Source organism: Rhea pennata, chromosome 19 (assembly GCF_028389875.1).
Source record: "Rhea pennata isolate bPtePen1 chromosome 19, bPtePen1.pri, whole genome shotgun sequence".
NCBI lineage: Eukaryota > Metazoa > Chordata > Aves > Rheiformes > Rheidae > Rhea > Rhea pennata.
The window spans coordinates 7,458,764-7,479,320 of NC_084681.1; the positions used below are offsets into that span (position 1 = coordinate 7,458,764).

At 50.9% G+C, this 20,557-nt stretch overlaps 3 protein-coding genes and 7 non-coding genes across 11 annotated transcripts; 5 read left to right on the forward strand and 5 right to left on the reverse strand.

Moving 5' to 3' along the window:
- Positions 1–2,219: 2,219 nt before the first annotated feature.
- On the forward strand, positions 2,220–4,816 carry MRPL58 (mitochondrial ribosomal protein L58). Its single transcript, XM_062592007.1, has 6 exons — positions 2,220–2,411; positions 2,853–2,889; positions 3,167–3,226; positions 3,664–3,746; positions 3,854–4,023; positions 4,594–4,816. The coding sequence occupies exons 1-6, from the start codon at positions 2,253–2,255 to the stop codon at positions 4,676–4,678; spliced, it is 594 nt and encodes a 197-aa protein (XP_062447991.1). The 5' UTR covers positions 2,220–2,252; the 3' UTR covers positions 4,679–4,816.
- Positions 4,817–5,451: 635 nt separating this feature from the next.
- TRNAR-UCU (transfer RNA arginine (anticodon UCU)) lies at positions 5,452–5,524 on the forward strand. The gene has a single exon. It is a non-coding gene; the product is annotated as a tRNA-Arg (tRNA).
- An 846-nt stretch (positions 5,525–6,370) lies between these two features.
- Positions 6,371–6,443, reverse strand: TRNAR-CCU (transfer RNA arginine (anticodon CCU)). The gene has a single exon. It is a non-coding gene; the product is annotated as a tRNA-Arg (tRNA).
- A 564-nt stretch (positions 6,444–7,007) lies between these two features.
- On the forward strand, positions 7,008–7,080 carry TRNAR-CCU (transfer RNA arginine (anticodon CCU)). Its single transcript has one exon. It is a non-coding gene; the product is annotated as a tRNA-Arg (tRNA).
- Positions 7,081–7,559: 479 nt separating this feature from the next.
- On the reverse strand, positions 7,560–7,632 carry TRNAR-UCG (transfer RNA arginine (anticodon UCG)). The gene has a single exon. It is a non-coding gene; the product is annotated as a tRNA-Arg (tRNA).
- Positions 7,633–8,484: 852 nt separating this feature from the next.
- TRNAR-UCG (transfer RNA arginine (anticodon UCG)) lies at positions 8,485–8,557 on the forward strand. The gene has a single exon. It is a non-coding gene; the product is annotated as a tRNA-Arg (tRNA).
- Positions 8,558–9,457: 900 nt separating this feature from the next.
- Positions 9,458–9,530, reverse strand: TRNAR-CCU (transfer RNA arginine (anticodon CCU)). Its single transcript has one exon. It is a non-coding gene; the product is annotated as a tRNA-Arg (tRNA).
- A 394-nt stretch (positions 9,531–9,924) lies between these two features.
- On the reverse strand, positions 9,925–9,997 carry TRNAR-UCG (transfer RNA arginine (anticodon UCG)). Its single transcript has one exon. It is a non-coding gene; the product is annotated as a tRNA-Arg (tRNA).
- A 1,578-nt stretch (positions 9,998–11,575) lies between these two features.
- Positions 11,576–15,366, forward strand: LOC134149199 (5-hydroxytryptamine receptor 3A-like). Its single transcript, XM_062592109.1, has 7 exons — positions 11,576–11,633; positions 11,805–11,965; positions 12,402–12,446; positions 12,543–12,652; positions 13,357–13,526; positions 14,228–14,388; positions 15,139–15,366. Exons 1-7 carry the CDS (start codon positions 11,576–11,578, stop codon positions 15,364–15,366), a joined length of 933 nt encoding a protein of 310 aa, XP_062448093.1.
- Positions 15,367–17,154: 1,788 nt separating this feature from the next.
- Positions 17,155–20,399, reverse strand: ATP5PD (ATP synthase peripheral stalk subunit d). 2 transcript variants are annotated; one of them, XM_062592016.1, is made up of 6 exons: positions 20,298–20,399; positions 19,604–19,735; positions 18,832–18,928; positions 17,899–17,970; positions 17,493–17,555; positions 17,155–17,358 (listed from the first exon to the last, which is right to left on the reverse strand). In XM_062592016.1, exons 2-6 carry the CDS (start codon positions 19,723–19,725, stop codon positions 17,227–17,229), a joined length of 486 nt encoding a protein of 161 aa, XP_062448000.1. In that variant the 5' UTR covers positions 19,726–19,735; positions 20,298–20,399; the 3' UTR covers positions 17,155–17,226. The 2 variants fall into 2 exon arrangements, with proteins under 2 accessions (XP_062448000.1, XP_062448001.1); XM_062592017.1 differs by lacking the exon at positions 20,298–20,399 and adding an exon at positions 20,244–20,288.
- Between the last annotated feature and the right edge of the window lie 158 nt (positions 20,400–20,557).

The window sequence follows — 20,557 nt, forward strand, 5'->3', positions numbered from 1 at the left end:
AATGTATCAGTAGTTTGTTCAGCAAAGTGCTGAGGGCATTTTTTCCTGCATCTAAAAGTATTAGTGGCCATATAAATATGTTCACAATGACTGTGGGATTCGTAGTCCCTTGATTTTTCTTAAGCAAGAATTTTAGTGATTAAAGGAGGAGAAAATAAGCATTTTCTGTCCTTTTACCCCACCTTTATCTGATTTTTTCAATGTGCTTTGAAAATGCCAAGTAAAACTGCACAACTCAATTCAGAAGTAAAAAGAGCATTAAACAGCCACTCTGCTTATCACAGAAACTGGTCTAATAAAAAGCAACACCTCTTTATCGGCACACACCAATGATTCAAGACAGAAAGAAAACAATGTTGTATCAAATTCAAATGGATGGAAAAAAAACACTCCATAACAGGAACCAATGCCTAATTTCAGCGCTCCTATTCAGAACACACCATTGGGATTGGTAAGGGACACAGCTTGTCACAAATCCAGTTTTATGCTGAATTTGAAAGAGGATATTTCCCAAGTGCACTTCCAGCAGCTCTAATCTGGCATCTTAATTTACTACCAGTTTAAACACCCCTTTAGAAAAGCACCCATGATTAGAAATAGGGATGGACCTCTTGAACCATGAACTCAAAGGCTTCACAGAGCTTGAATTCTCCCAGGGAGGAATACTCGTTTACTGATTTCGGTACTCTCCCTCATCTTACACAAGCGAGGACTTCCAGGGAGGTCCCTTAAAGTCCAAACTCGCTCCTACCTTTCTTGCTTGTACCCTCACTCACACAAAGAGTGAATGGCTCCTGGGACACACTAGCCTTTGCATCATGTTTTAGGGACTGCTTACTATTCCTCTTGCTCACTAGTGACTAACATCACCAAATTGGATGAGTTTGCTTTCTAAGCCAGCATCAATATTGAGCCAGTTCATTACTCAAATCAAACTCTTGGATCTCTTTGGGCCACATCCAAGATCTCACCATCCCAAGCGCTGCCTTCCTTGGGGATGTTTCGTTTTCAACATGGTCCAAGTACACATCATTTCACTTTTACAAAAGCTCTTTGGACGTGTGCATCAGGCGATGCAGTGTGGGAATGGATCAAGACCAGAAGTGTCCTTTTGCATGGGTTTGACTTTGATTGTGTCACCATCAAACTCCTTTCTCAGCCTCACAGCGCACTGCAAAATGACACCTTTCTTGGCACGTGTTACCAGCACAACAGTAACACTGACATGTTTAACAACTGTTGGTAAAAATGAGTCATCTTGGATACTTTACCCATCCCTCTGGCTACAAATCACAAACGTTTACCTGCTCCCTGGTGGAAATTAAGGTCACCAGATGGTATGACTTGTCTGTGGCAATTTTAGCTTCTCTCTTAAAGCATTTAGTTTTCAGCTGAGCTTGAATGGAGGAAGCAAAGCATAAGATCCCCAGGATCTTCTCTTCCTAAAGGCCTGTGGTGCAAACCCACAGGGATTAGATTAAAGCAAAGCACTGTGCAGCATCAGTCAGGGCAGACTGACCTCCGGCTTTTGGCACTTGCTCCTTTCCTGGGGACTAGGCTTCCTGATTTTGCTCCGATTATCCAGACAGGACCCAGCCCGGCTCCCCATCACATGCTGCACTGCCTTTACAGTGGCTTGCAATCACCCGTTTTGACTTCACCCGCAGCTTTAAACTGAAGCTCGTCAGCTCCTGCCAGTCACCGGAGCGGATGACAGCCGCATCCATCCCTGCTCTGCGCGTCTCCTCAGTGCCCAAAATAGCAATTCCTGCCCATCTCAGGCGCAACCCTTCCAACATGACAGCTGCCACAGCAGCTAAGAGCTGAAGGAATTCCACAAGCTCCTTACTCCCCTCCGTGTCGCTGACAGCCCTGGACCTCGAAACACAGGCACGGACCACAACATCAGCCTTCACTTAAAAAATAAAGAAAATAGTACTCCTGAGCAGAGAGAAACCTGGACGCTCAAAGCCTCCAGGCGAGGGGCTAGGACGCGAAGACCTCGCCGCCTCACTTTCACCCTCAGCTGGCAGCCCGGCGGCTGGTGAAGGCCTGGACGGTGCGTGAGGGCCCACGTCGGCACCTCGCACCCACCCCACCCCCGGGCCCCGCGGCGGCGGCGGCGGCGGCGGCTCCCCGCGGCCCTGCCCAAGCCCCGACCCCGCTCCCCGCCCGCCGCAGCCCGGAACGCAGCGCGCGCGGCTCTTGTTGCCGAGGGGACGCCGCGGCGGCGGTGCACCCTGGGAGCCAAGATGGCGGCGCGCATGCTGCGGGACTTGTGGCGGCCGCGGCCGCTCGCCGCGGGGTTCTCGCAGCGGGCCGCGGCCGGGGCGGAGTTCCGGAGCGCCTACAGCCTGGACAAGCTGTACCCGCCGCGGCAGGACGGCGGCACCAACACCAGCGGCGCGGGAGTGAGTGCCGGCCGGAAGAGGGGCGGGGCTACACGCGGGGGCGGGGTCAGAGTGGTGGGCGGAGCCTGGCGCGGGGCTGGTGGGTCGGCGCTCAGCGGAGGGGGCGGGGTGAGGCGGGAGCAGCAGGGGAAGCGGGGGCGGGGCTTAGCAAGAGGGCGGGACGTGGAGGGGGAGAGAGCTCAGCGCGGGGGGCGGGGCTTGGCGCGGAGGGGGCGTGGTCGGCGCGAGGGGGCGGGGATGGGAGGAGCAAGTTAGGGTGGTGGCTCCGTGCAGAGGCGGGGCCTAGCGGATGGGTAGGGGCGGGGCCTGCGTGTGGGGCGGGGCTTGTGGCGGGGCGGGGCCTGGCGGGGAGGGCGGGGCACGAGGCCAGGGGGGCTCCGGGGCGACCCCTGCGCCCAGCTGCCGGCCTGACGCGGCCCCGCCGCCATCTGCCTTTCCTAGGGCGAGACCGAGCCGGCGGCCCTCGACGTTCCCGTGGGTGAGTCTCAGCTCCGAAGCGGATCCCGCCTCGGGGGGCTGGGGGGGGGATCCCAGGCTGGGATTTGTCCCAGGTTACCTGCCGGGAGGAGGGTGAGGCTGCGAGATACCCAAAGAGCAGGGCCAAAGGGTAATTAAAACCAACAGGCTCGGGCAAACAGGCTTCCTTCAGCCTTGCATGCATCATCTGGCATCACCTCTTTTCTCTGCCTTTTCTCTGTAAAAACCACCGCAGGGTTGTTTCTCCAGATCAACGCGTGGCTATCCTTGTTTTTCAGATCGACTGACTATATCCTATTGCCGGAGCAGTGGTCCTGGCGGCCAGAATGTTAATAAAGGTATGAAAGATGTTCTCTGACTTTTAAGGAAAAATCTCAATCTTTTTCCAAGTGTAAAAGTTGTTCCTCTGGTATTTTGTGGTAAAATATTAAAAACTAGAACTTAAAGAGCACTTTTGTGCCTGTTGTTAATTTTTCCATTATCATCATTACTCCCATGTTCCTTAAAACATTTTAGCACAAATTTAAAGGCCTCACAATGCACAAGACTAGTGGAAGCATAGAAAGGCAAATACCATGCAAGGTCTCCATAAAAATTAAGCTTTTCTTTTAGAGCAGTGTGTAAAAGTGTAGCAAGAGAAGTTGTGATTCTTTGAATATATAATGATTCCAGCATCAATTTCTCAAAGTCAGCTGTGAGCAGGTTCAGTTATCTCATAAAACTTAGCAATATGAGCCAATACATTGAAATAAAGTCTTTTTTCCTCCCCACTCAGTGAATACGAAGGCAGAAGTTAGGTTTCATCTGGCATCAGCAGACTGGATTCCAGAAGATGTGAGACAAAAAATGGCATTGATGGTAACTACCCTCTTTCTTCGAGCCACTGTTTAAATGTCACACTTGTAGCCAGAACGTGACAAGCATAACTAGGTTTTAGTATTCACCTCATACTTTTCCTTTCTTAGCACAGAAATAAGATAAACCGAGCTGGTGAGCTGATTGTGAACTCTGAAGAGAGTCGCTACCAAATGAAGAATTTGGCGATTTGTTTAGAAAAAATTAGAGTCATGGTTACAGAAGCTACTGAGAAACCCAAGGTAGTGACTAAGGAGACTGCCCAGAAGCTCATAGCCAGGTATCTTTAACTGAAACAGCCTTTAATTTCAGAGGGATTCAGATTATCATGTTACATGATTTAGTTTGCAGCCTGCCTGAACGATCACCTTCACTGAGGAGAAAGGGCTTCTACTGTCGCTCTAGACGCAGCTCTACAAATGCAGCAGTGGGGTCTCGTGGTTAAAATAGCGCATCACAGACAAGAACTGTTCATTCCATCAGGAAGGATTTTAATGGCATTTGGTAGTAGCTATTCATCTACTTGGTCCACTCTCTCCCCAAGCCCCCCAAAGAAAAACCAACAAAAGCCACACACATACACACACAAATCACTGGTCTATTCTCCGTGGGTGATGATGTCATTTCATTTTTGACTGAAGGAGGCTGAAGTAAGATTTGTGTACATCCATCTGGCTGTGTAGGTCTGTATTAACTGTTTTCTTATCTAACATCCTAAGAGCAGGGAGCGCATTATTCTGTCTACGGACGTTTTTCAGCCCATTGCATCTTTACAATAGCTGTGTTCACAAACAGTTGGACACTTAAAGGTTTTCTGTGCACACTAAAGAATCTTTTTGTTTTGTTGTAGAGTGGAAAAAATGAACCGTGAACGACTACGACAGAAAAAGATACACTCAAATATAAAACAGAGCAGGAGAGCAGACTTTGACTGAGAATTGCAGAGATAGAAGTCCTTGGCATACCATCTTTTGGAAGATACAATGTTGGCAACAACAGATGATACTCATGAGTTGCATTAAATGAAGCTGGTCTAAAAATGTAAATAAAAATATTCAACATCTCTTTTTGAACCTAGTGATACATAAACAGCCTGTTCAATAGTTATTTTTCAAAAAAATTATTGTTCATGTTTTAGGGAAAACAAATATTCAAGTTTGTCAGCCAGCTTGGTGGCAAATTTGTGTCCTTCACCTAACCTGCTATTTCTTATGAGAGTACCTCTGCTGCTGAACAAACAGGAGGCACTAGATTCACAAGAAAAGGGGGAAGAATAAAAACAGCCTAACTACATATCTAAGCAGCAAATTTACTATTCACTACTTCAAGCAGTTTTCTTACATGTTAGTAAGTCAACTTTTCCTAGCAAAAACAATGCATCATTTCATTAAATAAGTGTACAGCCATGGCAGGAACGTTGCTGGAGACAATTACTTACGCAGCCAGATCTGTTAGCAAGCTTGAAGACAGATCATTCTGTAAGTATAAGAGGTTTCCAACTCTTCAGATGGAGCATCACAAAAACCTCTAGACTAAGTCTTACAAGCTTCAAGAGTCCCTCATTAGTGAACCTGATTTAATTGGAATAGAGTAGCAGCATATAGCATCCTGTTTACAGTAAGCAAGATTTCACCAATACCAGAGCATTTCATTGGGGAAATCTCATACAAAGTTCCTGAAATTAGATGTTTTTTCATTTTGCCAGAGTGCCCCAGTGGCCTAATGGATAAGGCACTGGCCTTCTAAGCCAGGGATTGTGGGTTCGAGTCCCACCTGGGGTGAAGAGAATCATGACTCTTTTAAAGAAGAACAAATAAGGGTCACTTGTACTGATTCCTTGAGTTTAATTAGCTTTCTCAGGGTGTAATCAGGTATCCAGGTGCCCCTTTGGAAGGGGGGAGCTTGAGTTTTCCCCTCACACATTCATGGTCAAGACTTACACCTGCAAGAAGTAGAGGGGGGGGGCTCAGTCCCATATCACCCCCAAAATGGGCTGCTGCAGGGATGCACATCCTCTGAGCCTGCTACTCCCGAAGCCTCCAAACCTCCCTCCAGAAAAACCATCCCTGTCCCTGCTAGCTGGTGAACGATACCAGAATTTGTACCCCAAAAAGGTGTGAGAGGGAGGGAGAGTGAAAAAGTGAAACCAGCTGTGACTTGAAAGGCTTTAGTCACAGCAAGAAAAGTCACCAGGATTCAAGGGGCTGAAAAATCAAACATGCTTTTGGAGGAACTGAATGTTTTTCAGATTCCATAAACTTCTTCCAAGATGAGATCGTGCTTGTTTGCTCACCTGGAAACACACTTCTCATTCAGACCAGCCCCTGCAGCCTGCCAGAGCTGTGAACCGGGGCGGGGGGGGCCTCGATCAGCACCTGCGGCTCCCAGGCTGCAGTGACGGATGGTGCACGCCGAGCCCTTCCCTGCCAAGGACCCGGAAAAGGAAAACCAGGCAGGATCGGTACGCATTTGGCATGCATCAGGGCGAGCAATGCTGTTCCCCAGCGTGGTAAAGGCTCGAAAAGGGGCAGGCTTCCCATGATGTCGGTTGTTTCATCCCATCCAGCGCCTGGCCTGGGGGGTAAACTGTGCGGGAGAACTGCCTTGCGTCCCCCAAAGAAAAGGGTCACCCCAGATGGGACTCGAACCCACAATCCCTGGCTTAGGAGGCCAGTGCCTTATCCATTAGGCCACTGGGGCTCCGTGGAGAGCTATTTCTGGCACCGGCACTTAACTCTCGGATAGCCAAAGGGAACCACAGGGAAGGTTGTTTCCCCGGTTGCTCACCGAGGGCCTGGGCACCGGCCACGCACACGTCCCTTCTGCGCCCGGCACAAGGCGAGAGGCAGCACCTCCCTCCCCAGGCGGCGCTCCTGCTCTCCCCGATGGTCCCGCGGGGCCCCGGCCCCGCTCCCAGCCGAGACAGCCCGGAGGGAGCGAGCGGAGGCGCCGCAGCCCGCTGCAAGGGGCCGCGGCGCAGCCCTGCCGCGCCCGGCGCGGGCCGGCGGCCGCGTGGCGCAGCGAGCAGGGCGCCGGCCCGCGGTGCGGGACTCCCCGGTTCGAGCCCCCCCCCCCCCCCCGACCGAGCGGGGCGTTTTGCTGCAAGAAACCGCCCTGCTCGCCGCTGCCTCTACCGGGGCTCTGCCCGGGGAGCGGCGGCGTTTTGCCGTCGGCGCCCCCGCAGCGACCTCTCCCACGGGACAAACTGCCAGGGGCGACGCCGGGGTGCGCGCGAGGGCACCGGCACAAGGTGCTCCGTGCGCGGCCCCAGTGGCCTAATGGATAAGGCACTGGCCTCCTAAGCCAGGGATTGTGGGTTCGAGTCCCACCTGGGGTGACAGGTATTTTCTGCCCTCTCCGGGTCCGCGCCGGAACCGCCTTTTCCTCCCCTTTCCGCCTTCCCCGGCTCGTCGTGCAGCGCTTCCCGGGGGGGGATCCGCGCTTTTATCCGCCGCCGCGCTGCTCCCCGCCCCGCGCCGAGCCCGCCCCCGGCCGCGGGCCGCGTGGCGCAGCGGGCAGAGCGCCCGCCCGTGGCGCCGCAGGTCGGCGGTTCGCATCCCTCCCCCGGCGGGGGCGACTTGTGCAGTTTGGTGGGCTGCTGCTTCTGCCCTGGGGAGCAAAGAGGGGACACAAATCCCACCCCAAGGGGAGCGGGGATTGCATCCCAAGCCGGTTCCCTGCAAGGAAGGAGGTCTTCCCCCCCATTTTGCCCCACTCACTCAAGGGGTATTTTCTCACCCCTTGGGGTGTTACTGTCACCCCAGCGATCAGCAGGTGGTAATGAAATAGCTCCTGAGAGTCCACCTGGGTTAAAAACAACCACGAAGGGACTCGAACCCTCAATCTTCTGATCCGAAGTCAGACGCCTTATCCATTAGGCCACGTGGTCCCCCGTACCTGTGCTCTGGGGACCGTGGCATGCAGGCCCAGGGGTCCCGCTGGCCCTGCTGGCCAGGTCCCTGTGCACCCCTGTGCTCAGAGTCCTCCAGCATCGCCCAGCATGGGCAGCCAGGGCGAGGGGTCCCACTGCCCAATGGACCGGGCAGCCAGCACGGTGCCGCAGGACCCCCCCCTGCACCCGCGTGCCCTGATGGGGACGGCGCTGTGCAGGTGCACCGCAGGCCACGGCAGCAACCCGCACGCCTCCGCCGGCTTCATACGAACCACCAGCAACGGGCACCAGCTCTGGCAAGGCTGCGCCCCTGTTGGGACAAACATCCCAGGGCCGGAGGGACTCCTGCTTCCCGCCTGTTCCCTGTCAATAACACCTCTTACACCATCCTCACACCCTTTACCCCAAATCCATGCATCTCATCCAGCCTTAAAAAACAAAGTGTTTCTGCAAAACCAGCGCCAGGGCATGGTAGAGATTTTTAATTTCCTCCTCAGCTGCAAGAGCCTTTGGGGACACGTTGATTCCTGGGTTACAGCCACCTCGGCTGCACCCGTCGCGTCTTTCCCTAGCATTTGGCAGATATATTACATGGGGAACGTCCTCGTCCACGACATGTGGCCCAATGGCGACGACAGTGTTGCTGTGCAGGGAAGGAGTGAGGAGAAACCAGTTTCTGCAAGCAGCTCTCGTGCCCTGTGGACATGTTAAGTTTGTACCTGCTGGGCTCGCTCCTTGGCACCTGCCAACCTGCAGAAATCTCAGGGATTTAAATTAAGAAGAGCGATTATGTTTAATTAACAGGTGAGGCTAGTGGCAGGCGCGGCGCTAAGCGTGCAGCACCGCAGTGACCACGTGGCCTAATGGATAAGGCGTCTGACTTCGGATCAGAAGATTGAGGGTTCGAGTCCCTTCGTGGTTGGGCGGCTCGTTTTAACGCTGGGCCTGCAGAATGGCCAGCCAGGGAGGGGGGCAGGAGACCTGAGACAGCTCCCTGCAGCACCACTGCCTGCCCTGGCCATCCTGAGGGATGGGGCAGTCCCGCGAACACCTCGCAGCGCTGCTGAGCTAGGCCTCGTCCCTGCTGGGGTTGTTCTCTTCCCCGCGCCCGGGCAAGCAGAGCAAGAAGCCCTGGTCGCCTCTCGCCGGGCCGCAAAGCAGCGGTGGCTGCCGCGTGCGAGGGATTGCGGGGCACCGCGGCCGCCCTGCACGCAGCGGCACAGCCGTGCCGCCGCGCCGTGAACCAGCGCCAGCCCCTCGTGCTGCCGCGGCGGGGACATCCCAGTGGGTGCAATAGCATCTCCAGGCACGCAGAGAAAACGCTGCATGGGAGAAGCCAAGAGAGGCGTCTGCAGAAAAGCTCCCAAGAGTCATCCAAACTCATGAGGAATAGCAAAAAAAAAAGTTGTTTTGCAAAAAAAGTAATCCCACCCTTCCCCTTCAGCCTGGCTGCGGCTTAAACCACGCGCGTGACCGCCTGGCCTGCCGGGCTTGGGGCGGTTTGCAGCTGCTCCTCTTCGCTTTCCTTCCTCCCGAGGAGGAGCCCGCCGCGGCCCCGTCTTCCCCCAGCTTTCTGCAAGCTTTCCGTCTCTAGCGGCTCTGCTCCGATCTGGCTCTCCGGCCGCTCGGGTGCGTTTCCAGGCTCTCCCCTGGCGTTAGGCTCCTTGATCGGCCCCTGTCCTTGGGGAGCAGCGATCCCTTCCTGCCCGAGCGGCTGAACACAGCCAACTCCGTGAGGTCCGAACGGGCTCGGAGCGCTGCTTGTGGCACTAAAATGAGGGCAGCGAGTGCGGGAGGAAAGGGCACGCACAAAAGGCACCCTCACCCCAGATGGGACTCGAACCCACAATCCCTGGCTTAGGAGGCCAGTGCCTTATCCATTAGGCCACTGGGGCTACATAGGAAAGCTGTCTGCATTGCTGGGAAATGGCCCCAAATCCAGGGTCCCTTTGAATAGCAGCAGTGTGAGGGAGCCTTGCTGCAGGGACACCAAAAAACCCACAAACGCACTTAAAACCATGCACATGCAGCGCTTCCTACCTCGTGCCGTCTTCGCCTCAGCGCCCCTCCACGCGCCGGCGCTCCTCCCGTCCTTGTCACCAGTCCCAGCACGGTGACGCTCTCTCTCTTGCAGAAACAAAGACTTGGAAACTGCCTTTCATTGCTTCGAGCTCCCTGAAAAGGGAAACCATGGGGAAACCTGTCCTCAAAGAGAAAGAGGCGCAAAGCACATAAGGAGGGGAGGGGCACTGAAAACAACAACAACAATAATAATAGTAAAAACCCAGCCGACCACGAAGGGACTCGAACCCTCAATCTTCTGATCCGAAGTCAGACGCCTTATCCATTAGGCCACGCGGTCGCTCCTGCTGCATCTTCTGCTGATGCTGCTGAACCGCAGCATCACTTGCACCTGCCTGGGTTCCCCCCATCAGAGACCCCAGCCCACCCCCCCCTTCCCAGGTCCCCAGTCCCATCCCTGCTCCCCCAGACACCAGCTCAGGCATGAGCGCGGCAGCACCAGACTTGCTGGGGCCACGGTGGGATGAAAAGTGAGAATCTGAGACGGTGTGGCCAGGAAAGGACTGTCCACTGCTGCAGCTGGGTGGCTCTGGGGAAATCAAGTCTTGCCAGCTGCAATTGCTGGTCCCAGGGGACCAGGGCTCAGGTGCTTTGCAGAGGTAGAGGCAGAGGCAGAAGGAGGATGCTTTGCAAGGGGGGGCTTTCTCTGAGTATCTAGGTCATCCTGTCTCCTTGTCTGGCCCTGCAAGCACCACCCAAATTCAGCATCCCCCCTCCTCTCTTCTTGGCTACTCTTCTCCCTAAGCCGCAGCTGTGGCACAGGGGCTGCCTGGCTGGGTTTGTATTTTCAAGATGAACCCGCAGCTATCAGAAAGCCTCGACTCCTGGGCAGCGGTGTGTGCATAGTGCCAGGAAGCCAGGAGGGAGTTGCATCTCAGACCATGGAAGCTGGGGAGGGTCAGGGGTCCCCTGCAGAGAGGGGTGATGGACAAGACCAGGGGACCGTGGAGAAGACAAACAGGGAACACCTGTCCTGTTTCTCATTGCATGGGGGCAGGGGGGACTGAAATCCACTGAAAGCACCCCAGGGTGCACTGCGACGGGAGAGACACAGGTACAATGCAGCTGAGGACCTTGCTACAGATACCAAAAATTTACAGAGGTTCAAAGAGCAATGTGACGAATCCACAGAATTACAGCCCGGTCCACACACATCTCACCAGCTGCTGTCAAGCCTAAGAGATTTCTGGAGGCCAAGCAACCTCTTGGCCCCCCACTCCGTGGGGCCGCTGTTGTCCCACCTCCAATAAAGCTGTCACCCTCCAGATCCTACAACCAACACAGCCCTCTAGCCCCATCACACAGGTCATCCCCTCTTTCCCCATGCCCCATGAGCTTCCCACTGCTCCTCCACTGCGTGTCTCAGACACAACACTCAGTGTCCCATCAGGATGGGACTTTCCAAGTACACATGAGTTGGAGCCATTCCCTCCTAAGGAAACCATCACTTTAAGTACCTGGAAGGAAAGTGGCCTCTCCTTCACCTCCCCGGGAGCCCAGCATGCCGCTGCAGCAGGCTCTCAACCTTATAAATGAGACAAGATTTGCTCTGGAGTGGCTCTGGCTCCTGGCTTTTTCTTTGTGGAGCTTTCTTTTCCTCTCCCTCAAATTGTTGGAAGTTTTTTAATGACATTATTTCTATCTTACCACAACAAAAGGCTGCTACCGAGAGCCAGCTGAGTGCATCAAACCATTAGCAAATTCTTCTTCCAATGCAAGTTAATACATAATGACTCTAGCTTTTGTTTAGAAAATTTCCATCCCTCATTAAAAAATATCAAATAACCATCTATGTAACAAATGACGTGTCTTAGAAACTGTCTATAAGACACACAGCACCACTTGTACTCTTAGTCAGATGCAGGAGAAGATGCAGCGAGCTTTTCTAGCTATCCTCACCCTTTCTCTTGGGACAGGTAAGTGCAAGAGCTTTAGAAAAACTTTGACGACTTCTGTTCTTGCCTATGTGAAATGGGATTTTCCTGTGCTAATCATCATTTTCACATCCACAGCTGCATATCCTTTCTCTGCTAATACCTGTCTCTCCCACAGGCTAGTCCTTTCTCATTAGGTGCCTTTTATTCTAGTAGGGGCTGCTCCCGGGCACGTTTGTACCTACTACGATGTTATCAAGCACCTGAACGTTTCCTCTTTGGACAAGCTGAATGCACATGTGCTACCAAAGAGAAACTGGAAGGAGCCTCTGGAAGTGAAGACGGATTTCATGCTGATCGCTATTCTCTCTGTGGTAAGGAGGCAAAAACTGCTGCCGCGTCTTTAGAAGAGAAAGCTCTGCGCAGTTGCTAGATTGGAGCTGCTGGTTTTCCCAGAGGGTCCAAGTCACACGAGGCCACGCGTGACCTCGCTTTACACCAGGCTCTAGGAACACGGTACCGAGTCCTTCTGGGTCCCAGAAATAGCCATACACCAAGACTTAACTGAGCAATTCAGGCAGGATCTCAGGGCACTGGCCTGAAAATGTTAATGAACATCTATTTTTTTCAAACTCTTGGTTCCTGTGCTCCCATTTTCCTGTTCAGTCATAGCACCGAGATCTCCAGGTCTCCCCCCGAGCCGTTTCTACAATCTGTGCTGTCCACTGAGCAGTGACAGCTTCTGAGCTCTGCATCGCGTTCACCTAAGGAAATCGGCTAAATATCTTCCATTTTGTTTCTTTTCTTTAGGCTGAAAAGCTCCAGACTGCTACTTTTTACTTCATGTTGAACTTGGTAGGTTCCTTGAAAGCGTTTCTGTCCTCTGACGATGAGCACGATCGCTGGCGCCGAGCCCAGCACTCATTTCTCTCCTGCAATTTCTTCCCCCAGGAGTGGACAAACACTCTAGTGAATTGGAACCCACAGGATTTCTGTAACATTTCCAAAGTTGTTCTGCCACTGGATACGTACTGGTCTCCCCCACTCTTCATTTTAGAAGAGTAGGTTCACATTTCATTGTTATCCGCTCGCTTAAGAGGAACGCCACGGATGCAAACCATTGGTGGTATTGCAGGAAATGGGACAAATTCATTCAATTAAAGGCTATTCCCGCAGGCTAACTGTAACTTGCAGTAACAGGGACTGCAGTTTAGACAAAACACTTTGTGGTTTTGTAATGTGATAACATCTCCAGAAATGCCACATCTGGGCTACAGCGAAAGCCGAGGAAGCAGAGAGCAGCAGCGTAGTGGAATGAAATTACCCTTAGCATTTTTTTAAGGCGCAGAATGAACTGTTCTGGATCTAACAGAGGGTTGGGAGCAGCCGCTGGCTCTTTGGGTGCCGAGGGGAAGGAAGGAAAGGCCTGCACAGCAAAGAGCCAAGCCATGAGCCTTTGCCACAGGCAAGAGTGGGAAGGAAAGGGGAGAGCAAGGAGTTTCCATAGGAGGTGCAGAGGGAGGAAACCAGCTGCCCTGCGTGTGAGCTGTGCTGATTCAGTTACTGCAAACCTTAGTGCAGAGGTACTCACCAGCCCTCCTCCAAGCCCCGCACCTCCTCCCCTTGCCACCCTCCTGCGATGCCTCGCGGCTCGGTGACCGTGCAGAGCTGCCCCAATGGGACGCTTACAGGCCAAGCTTTTGCCGATTGCGGAGCGTTGCAGCATCTTGAAGTTATGATGCTTTTGACCCCTTGATTCCTCTAGAGTCAGCGAACAGAAGTCGAACAAACTGGAGTACCTGGTTGTCACGCATGATGGTGGCTTCAACGCAGCCCTGCCCTTACAGGTTACCATCACGTGCAGCTTGAAGATCCTCAGGTTTCCATTTGACACCCAGACATGCAACGTAAGCGTGGCTTCATTTCTCTATCCAGGTATGGTGGCAAGCTAGGTTTTATCACAACGGGGTTGTATTTGCAGGAGGAGGCATAAATGAGATGAACCCTGGTTACTGCCTGGGTTCCTCAGCAGCATCACGTGCTTGCAATCAGTAAGGGAGGCTGAGGTTGCGTGGCATCAGGGCAAATGAGCTGGAACAGAGTCATGCCACTTTGGCACCTCTACCAGCAATGTCGCTGGAAGCATCTGGGCTGCTCCCTAGCAAGCCTTCCTCCTGGTACTGCTCTGCCTTACCAAGTGACTAGATAAGTTTATTGCAACAAGAGCACTTGTTCACATATGACTTTGCAGAACTGATCTTTAAACATACCCAAAAACCATGAAAACTAGAGGAAATTAAGGATAGAATATCAGGGAGCCAAATCTGCCCATCAGAGTTACTCCTCCCAAAAAGGGCTGAAAAATAAGCAAAGGTGACATGAAAACCTCCAGCTCCTATTCACAACGGATAACTGTCTTTTAATTCACGAGGGGCTCCCTCTCATCCACAGCCTAGAGGTCCCAGCCAAGTGCCTTCACTGGAGTCCTTTTAAATTTCTCTCTGATAAGGTGTGAAGAACAGTGCAAGAACCATTGCCTTTCCCCATCTACAGGCACCTCAGGTTCGGAGGGAAAAGAGAGAGGAAATAACTGAATTGTTGCAATATCTCTCCTTCTCCCCAATCTTCCCAAGCAGTAACGGACCTTATCATGAAGCTGAAACGGACGTCAGCTGAAATGAAGGAAATCAGCCAGACTTACTTCCTGACTGATGGAGAATGGAAGTTTACCAACCTGAGTGTCATCGAATATGAAGAAGGGATGGATGATACACGATTTTCTGTGATAACCTATATGGTACAGCAGCACTTTGATGTTTTATTGAGCTGATTTGAAAAAAAAAAGAAAAAAAAGAAAAAAAAAGACAGAAAAAATTAGAGAACATTGCCTGAAAATGACAGTTGATTTTTTTAAATACAAGGGACATTTTGTCCTTAGTCTCACAAGATTAAGTAACACCTCCAAAGAGTATTGGGAGTCTGAAATATCTAAATAATCTCACCAGCAGGTACTTGAAAAGGGATCAGACAGTTGAGAGCACGTGTACTTCAGAGCCACGTTTAGAAATAGTGTAGTAGAGTATTCAGGGTGCTGCTACACAGTAAATCCAGGATGTGTCTGGCTTGGTGCCCCCATACCGTGAAACTGAGGTGTTCAGAACCTCTCAGACCCACCGGCTGCTCTATGCTCCATTCTTGCCCAGGCAGTCAAATATCTCGAACATTTAATTCTTCATCAAAACATCCTCATAAAAAAATAAAAATAAAAGAGAGGTGGGGGCTAGCAGGCAGCAGTCTGCTGTCCTACCCTGCCAAGGAACAAGAGGAGGGAGCCAACAACACAGATTTATTTCTTTCAGGCTGCAACACAGAAACAGAGCAGGTCTTGAAGCAACTCTGAGGGCCTTTCTAGAGGACGTGGGGAAAGAAGGCTTATCTCAAGGCGTTGAGCTGATAGAGATGTCCCAGGCACTATAGCACATCCGCATTCACCCAAGCCGGCACATTGTGTTTTGCTTACCTAAATTTTGCCCATCTTCTTTCACAGATTTCCATGGAGAGACAATCCATTCTGTACGTTCTGAACCTGATCCTCCCGACGTGTGCCCTCTACCTGCTAGATATGGCCGTGCTGTTTGGACCCAGCTCTCTTGAGGAAAAAGTCAATTTCCAGATTGCCATCATCCTCGGTAGTTCCATGCTGGCCGTGATTCTTAACAACATCCTTCCAACTTCCTCCAACAAACCCCCCGTGATAGGTACTTGTCTTTACTGAACAAAAACTAACTGATGTTAACTCAGATACCAACTTTAAGGAAGGCTGTAGGGCATTTGCGAGACATTCACAAACACTGAAGTCATGAATAGCTAAGTTCTATCAGCTTGCTGGAAACACAAATTTCCCCCTCCACCATCTGGCAACTGAGCACAGATAATTCTATAGATTAAAAGAAAATTATACCAATTATCAATTGCTTTCTTTGCTTTCATATTGTTTTGCAGTGGTATTTTTCCTAGGCACCTTCCTGCTAATGATCATGGCTGTGTTAGACACCCTTCTCCTGCTGTATCATCAGCACAACTTAGGCAAGGTTCCCAGAAGCTTCCAGAAAGGTAAAACAACTAATAATCTCTTAAACAAATAGACAAGGTTACCTGCACTTTATGGCAGGTTCCCCCTGAGGGCAGGTTTCCTTAGCGCAACCAGTGCCCCAAATAATATCGGTCTTGGTACTCATCTCCTAATCCCGCTATCTTTAAATTTGCTGTCTGCAGATGCACGCACTGAGCTGGCAGTGAAAAACATCAGCAAGGAGACCACAAAGTACTTTGAAAAGGAATGCACAGAACTGCTTAACCTTCCCAAGGCCCAGGAAAAAGGGCGACAAACCAGACGCCGGTGTGCACCGCGGGAGCCGGACCCAGTTCTGCCAGTTCTGGAGAAGGTGCTTCTCTACGGTCACTTCATCTTGTCATTGTTATTTTTCAGTATCGTTTTTATAAAATGGAGCAGTTAGAGACCGGCCCTCTGCCCTGCTCATTCAGCTGGCCTCTATCTTACTGCTTCTATTCCCTCCACTGCAATTTTTTTTCCTGCTTGGTTCATAGAGCTGTAGTTATTACAGTCACCTAAATTAACAAAAATAGGCCACAGGACCTGCAGGGTAACTGCTTTGTACTCTAGTTTAGCAAAACTATACACACTCTTATTAAAGCGTTTATGGGCTCACAAGGTATTTGAATGAAAGAATGAAGGAATCTGGGGGAAATACCTTCATTCTGTCTGACAGGAATTCTTACCACAAACATGACTACCTGTCCCTTATGACAATCAGAAAAGGGAGTTAAGGCAGTTCTTCTTGTATGGAAACATCTGTTTTTGGGAAAGGTGTTTAAGAATTCCACCTATTTGAAATAAATAAATAAATAGATGCAAGTCTGAAGAGTTTGTCCTGTTGCTTCTATGAGTTTAGTGAGATCTACATCATTCAAAGTCCAGAACTGAGAGTAAGAAGATCATCAGGATTAAAGGGGTAATACTTGGGATTTTTTTTTAATAAATAAATAAGTAAATAAAACTTCAGAACCCACACAGTTCAAGACCTCTCAATTCCTTCAACTGGTGTTTGTAGCATTTATATGGTGACCTTTCAGATGAAGAACTCATTTTGCAATTGTTTGCACCTAATCCATCCACAAGCCCTACACCACTGCTTGTAAAACTACTGTAACTTTATCTACCACTGTGTAGCAGATCACTACTAAAAACACCCCAGCAGTGCAAGTCCATCTTCTGAACAACTTGGTCACCTGCAGATGCAGAGTAACTACATCCCCTGTACTGTGTGGTTACAGAGGTGAACAGATCATTTATCTGCATTACAGAAAATGCAGTGGGACTCAGGTTTATTGCTGAGTTAGCTAGGATCTGCAAAAGTAAGCTCAAAGAAAAGAAAAGCAGACAGACCAAGAAAAGTAGATTCTTTGCATGTCTATAAATATACATATTGTTCCATGTTTCTCAAAACTTTGCAATCCCGTGGCTAAGATCCAACCCATCAGACAGGAGGGAAAGCACTTTATTTAAAAGATTCTAGAATCTGGCAGTCATTAGATAAATCGCATCCAGACAATTTTACAGATCAGCAATTGGTTTGTGTGGCCAGTATGGATACTTCTCCTTGTCCAGTTTGGTTTCAGGGAAGGCTTCATTCAAGTCTTCAAATGTCATCTGTTCAAATGGAATCATGTTCCTGAGCTTCTGAAGCTTGAAATGGGAGCAGAGACAAACATGTTATAAGCCAGTTGTCAGCAAGAAAGAGTAAAACACACACAAGTAAGAACAAGGTCTTTGCCAAGGCGAGTTAAAGAGAATATTCTTGGAGTAAAGTCCAGACTTACCTCCTGCTCATACTGGGCAATACGAGCTTTGGAAGCCTGCACATACTCAGCAGTGCTCTTCGCCTGCAAGGAAATAGAGGCCATGGTGAACATGCTTATGGTAAAGATAGTGAGCTGCAGTGAACCTGCCACTCCTTATTTTGAGTTTGCATCAATTTAGTATCATTATACTAGAGAAGTGGGCAGAAACTTGATCAAATCACAAATAGGCAAAACTTTCCAAGTGCAGATCTTGCTGCTTAGCCAAAAGCCAGTGACATGTACAAATATCAGTCATGCTCTGCCTCTGACTGCCCTGCCTCCCAAAAGCAGATGCACATACAGAAAACACATTCCCACACAGTTTTTCCCATCTTCACAGAAGTCAAAGACAACCCCAGCATTAGGAAACAGTTTCAACACTTACAGCTTCCTGTTCTTGCGCATCAATTTTGGCAGTTTGTGTATCCACTGGCTCGGGAACCTTTAGTGCACTGAACTGTAAATTGAAAGAGAAATTTCCAAGCAGTTTGCTTTATTGAAATAATCCTTCACATCAGAGACACTTTCCCTAGCAGTAAAGTAGCATTTCTTCCTTCCTAGGATATGCTTACAACCATGTAAGTCACTAGGCTTCCTCAACCTGATCACTGTAGCTCAAATGTGTATCTCACAATTAGCAACACTTCAAGCTCTCAGCAATTCATCTGCCTCTGCAAACCATCACCAAGACACATGCTACCACACGTTAACTGCAGCGTTCCAGAGAGCAAAGCACAGTATCACAAGGAAGCAAGAAAGCCTGATATTAAAAATTTATCACATCACAGACTTATTTACCCCAACACAAGTCCCCACATCCATCAGAGGTCAGTGGATCCTTTCAGCTTTGCAGCAGCCAATTCTCATCCTGCCAATGGCACCACGTGACCTTTATCAAAAGCCTTGCTCATTTTTTTCAACTCCTGTTTATATAGAGGATGGCAACCCCTGTGGGTATCAGTTAGCTTTCTATACTCCATGGCGTGCAGAGCCATATTCGTGACCTTCTCCCATTCAATGCATTGGGCAAATACTTTAAATGCTTGTTTCAAGATACACAGTTCCTGAATTCACTCTCACAGCCAACAGAATTTATGACGTTTTGCTTCATCAGCTTTCCTGCTATACAGTGCCACAGGATTCACCCTGAAGGATGGTCCTAAACAACCTTCTCAAGGTTAGCTACACAAATCTGCAGAATGTAAAGCAGGAGCAACTGCTCACCAAAAGCAAACAAAAACTCATTCTAGGGTTGTCTGCTCAATACCAAATACATTCCATGCTAACGAGAGAAATAACAACTGAGGAAGATACTCACCTTCTTCTGAAACTCATCCACCATGCCAGCTTTAGCAACAGTAGCCTTGTAATAAGCCCAGTCAATAGTCGGGGGTTTCTCTGGCAGGGAGGCCAACCTATAAAGGACAGCAGTCACCACCAGCTCTAGAAGTAATCTTCTAGAGCTATCTTTCACTCTGTGCCACAGTTACTCTCCAGAGCACCAACAGAGCCTAGCAGGTATAACTGTAAATCTCTTTAGATCCCTCATTAACAAGAACTGATGAACCGATTCTGTAAATTCCTCTGTCCTTGAAATATTTTTTTTAATACAGACAAGAAGAATTCAGGCTACAGCTCTGCTCCACTTCCAATCACCAATGACTGCAGCATCTCTCAATGTAGCTTTATAAGAAAAGATCAGGCAGTTTTCAGAGAACTGAATTAGAGACAACCAACAACATTAACCATAATAGCCACCAAAATTTGGATCACACATTCCAGAAGACTCATCAATTTGCACACCTTTCGACAGACCAACAAAGCTTTCTAAAAGCTTTTTCTGACATATCAAAGCAACTCGATTTCACAGAACTGCTTTTTCACATTGCAGTAATTACTTTACTCTGCAGAAGATCAAGTAAAGAAGATCTGCCACAAAATCCCTCTCTGTCTTGGAAGTGACCTGTTTTAACAACTTTCAGAACAGTTTTGCAGCACTACAATTACTGGCACCAGCTCAAGCCAGTACTGCAAAAGTTAAACACTTCAGCTGAAGGGTTGAACCACTGCATACACAGGCAGATGCTCACCGAGCCGAGAGCGCGTCACTGCGAGTCTTCAGGGCGTTGAACATGGCTCTCTGGTTCGAGGGCACCCTCTCTGAGAAGGCTGCCCAGTCAACGGCCTTGATAGCAGCTCTGCGGCCTGCCATAATGTCCCCGCTGAAAGGGAGATCAAATCAGGTCGGTTACGCCAGGCAGTGCGTGCTGATAACTGCAGAGCGCAGACAGCAGCTCCCGCTGCTTCCCACCTCACTGTGCCAAGAGAACAAAACTGCCTTACGGGCACCAATCTGGGCCCTGCCAGGCCACCCCAGGGGAACAGGCCGGGGCAGTGGGACACAGGAGCAACATTCCCGAGAACTGGACTGCACCAGGGCCTCGGATCCTCTTCCCCACATCAGGAACTCCCAGGGCCCCGGACCCCCCCATTCCTGGTACCGCCAGGGCCCCGATTCCATCCCCGCCCATCCCCAGGTACCGCCAGGGCCCCGATTCCCCCCTCCCCGGGACCCCCACGGCCCCCCCCCACAGGCCCCACGACCCTCCCACCCCACAGGCCCTCATCGGCCCTATGGCCCATCCAGCCCGACGGCCTGAGCTCCCCCGCCCGGCTCCCCAGGTCCTAGGGCTCGCTCCCCCCAGCCCGGATCCCCGTAACCAGCCCTACAACTGGCCCGGCCCGGCCCGGCCCGGCCCGGCCCGGCCGCTCCCCGCCGCTCACCTTCACTGACCGCCACGGCCGTCGCCCTGGGGCTGACGCGAGGCCGCCGGAAGTCCCGCCCGCACCGACCAATCAGAGGGCAGCCTCCCCCAGAAGGCTTCTCTTCCCTTCTTCCGCCCCACCGCCCCCCGGAAGTGCAGCCCGGCGCTGTGCTCCCGCCGGTTCTTTCCCCTCCGCCGCGCCGCAACACCGCAGGGCCGCGGCTGCTGGGCAGCTCCGCTCCCCGGAGGTTGCTGCCCGCCCCTCGGCCGGCCGCTCTG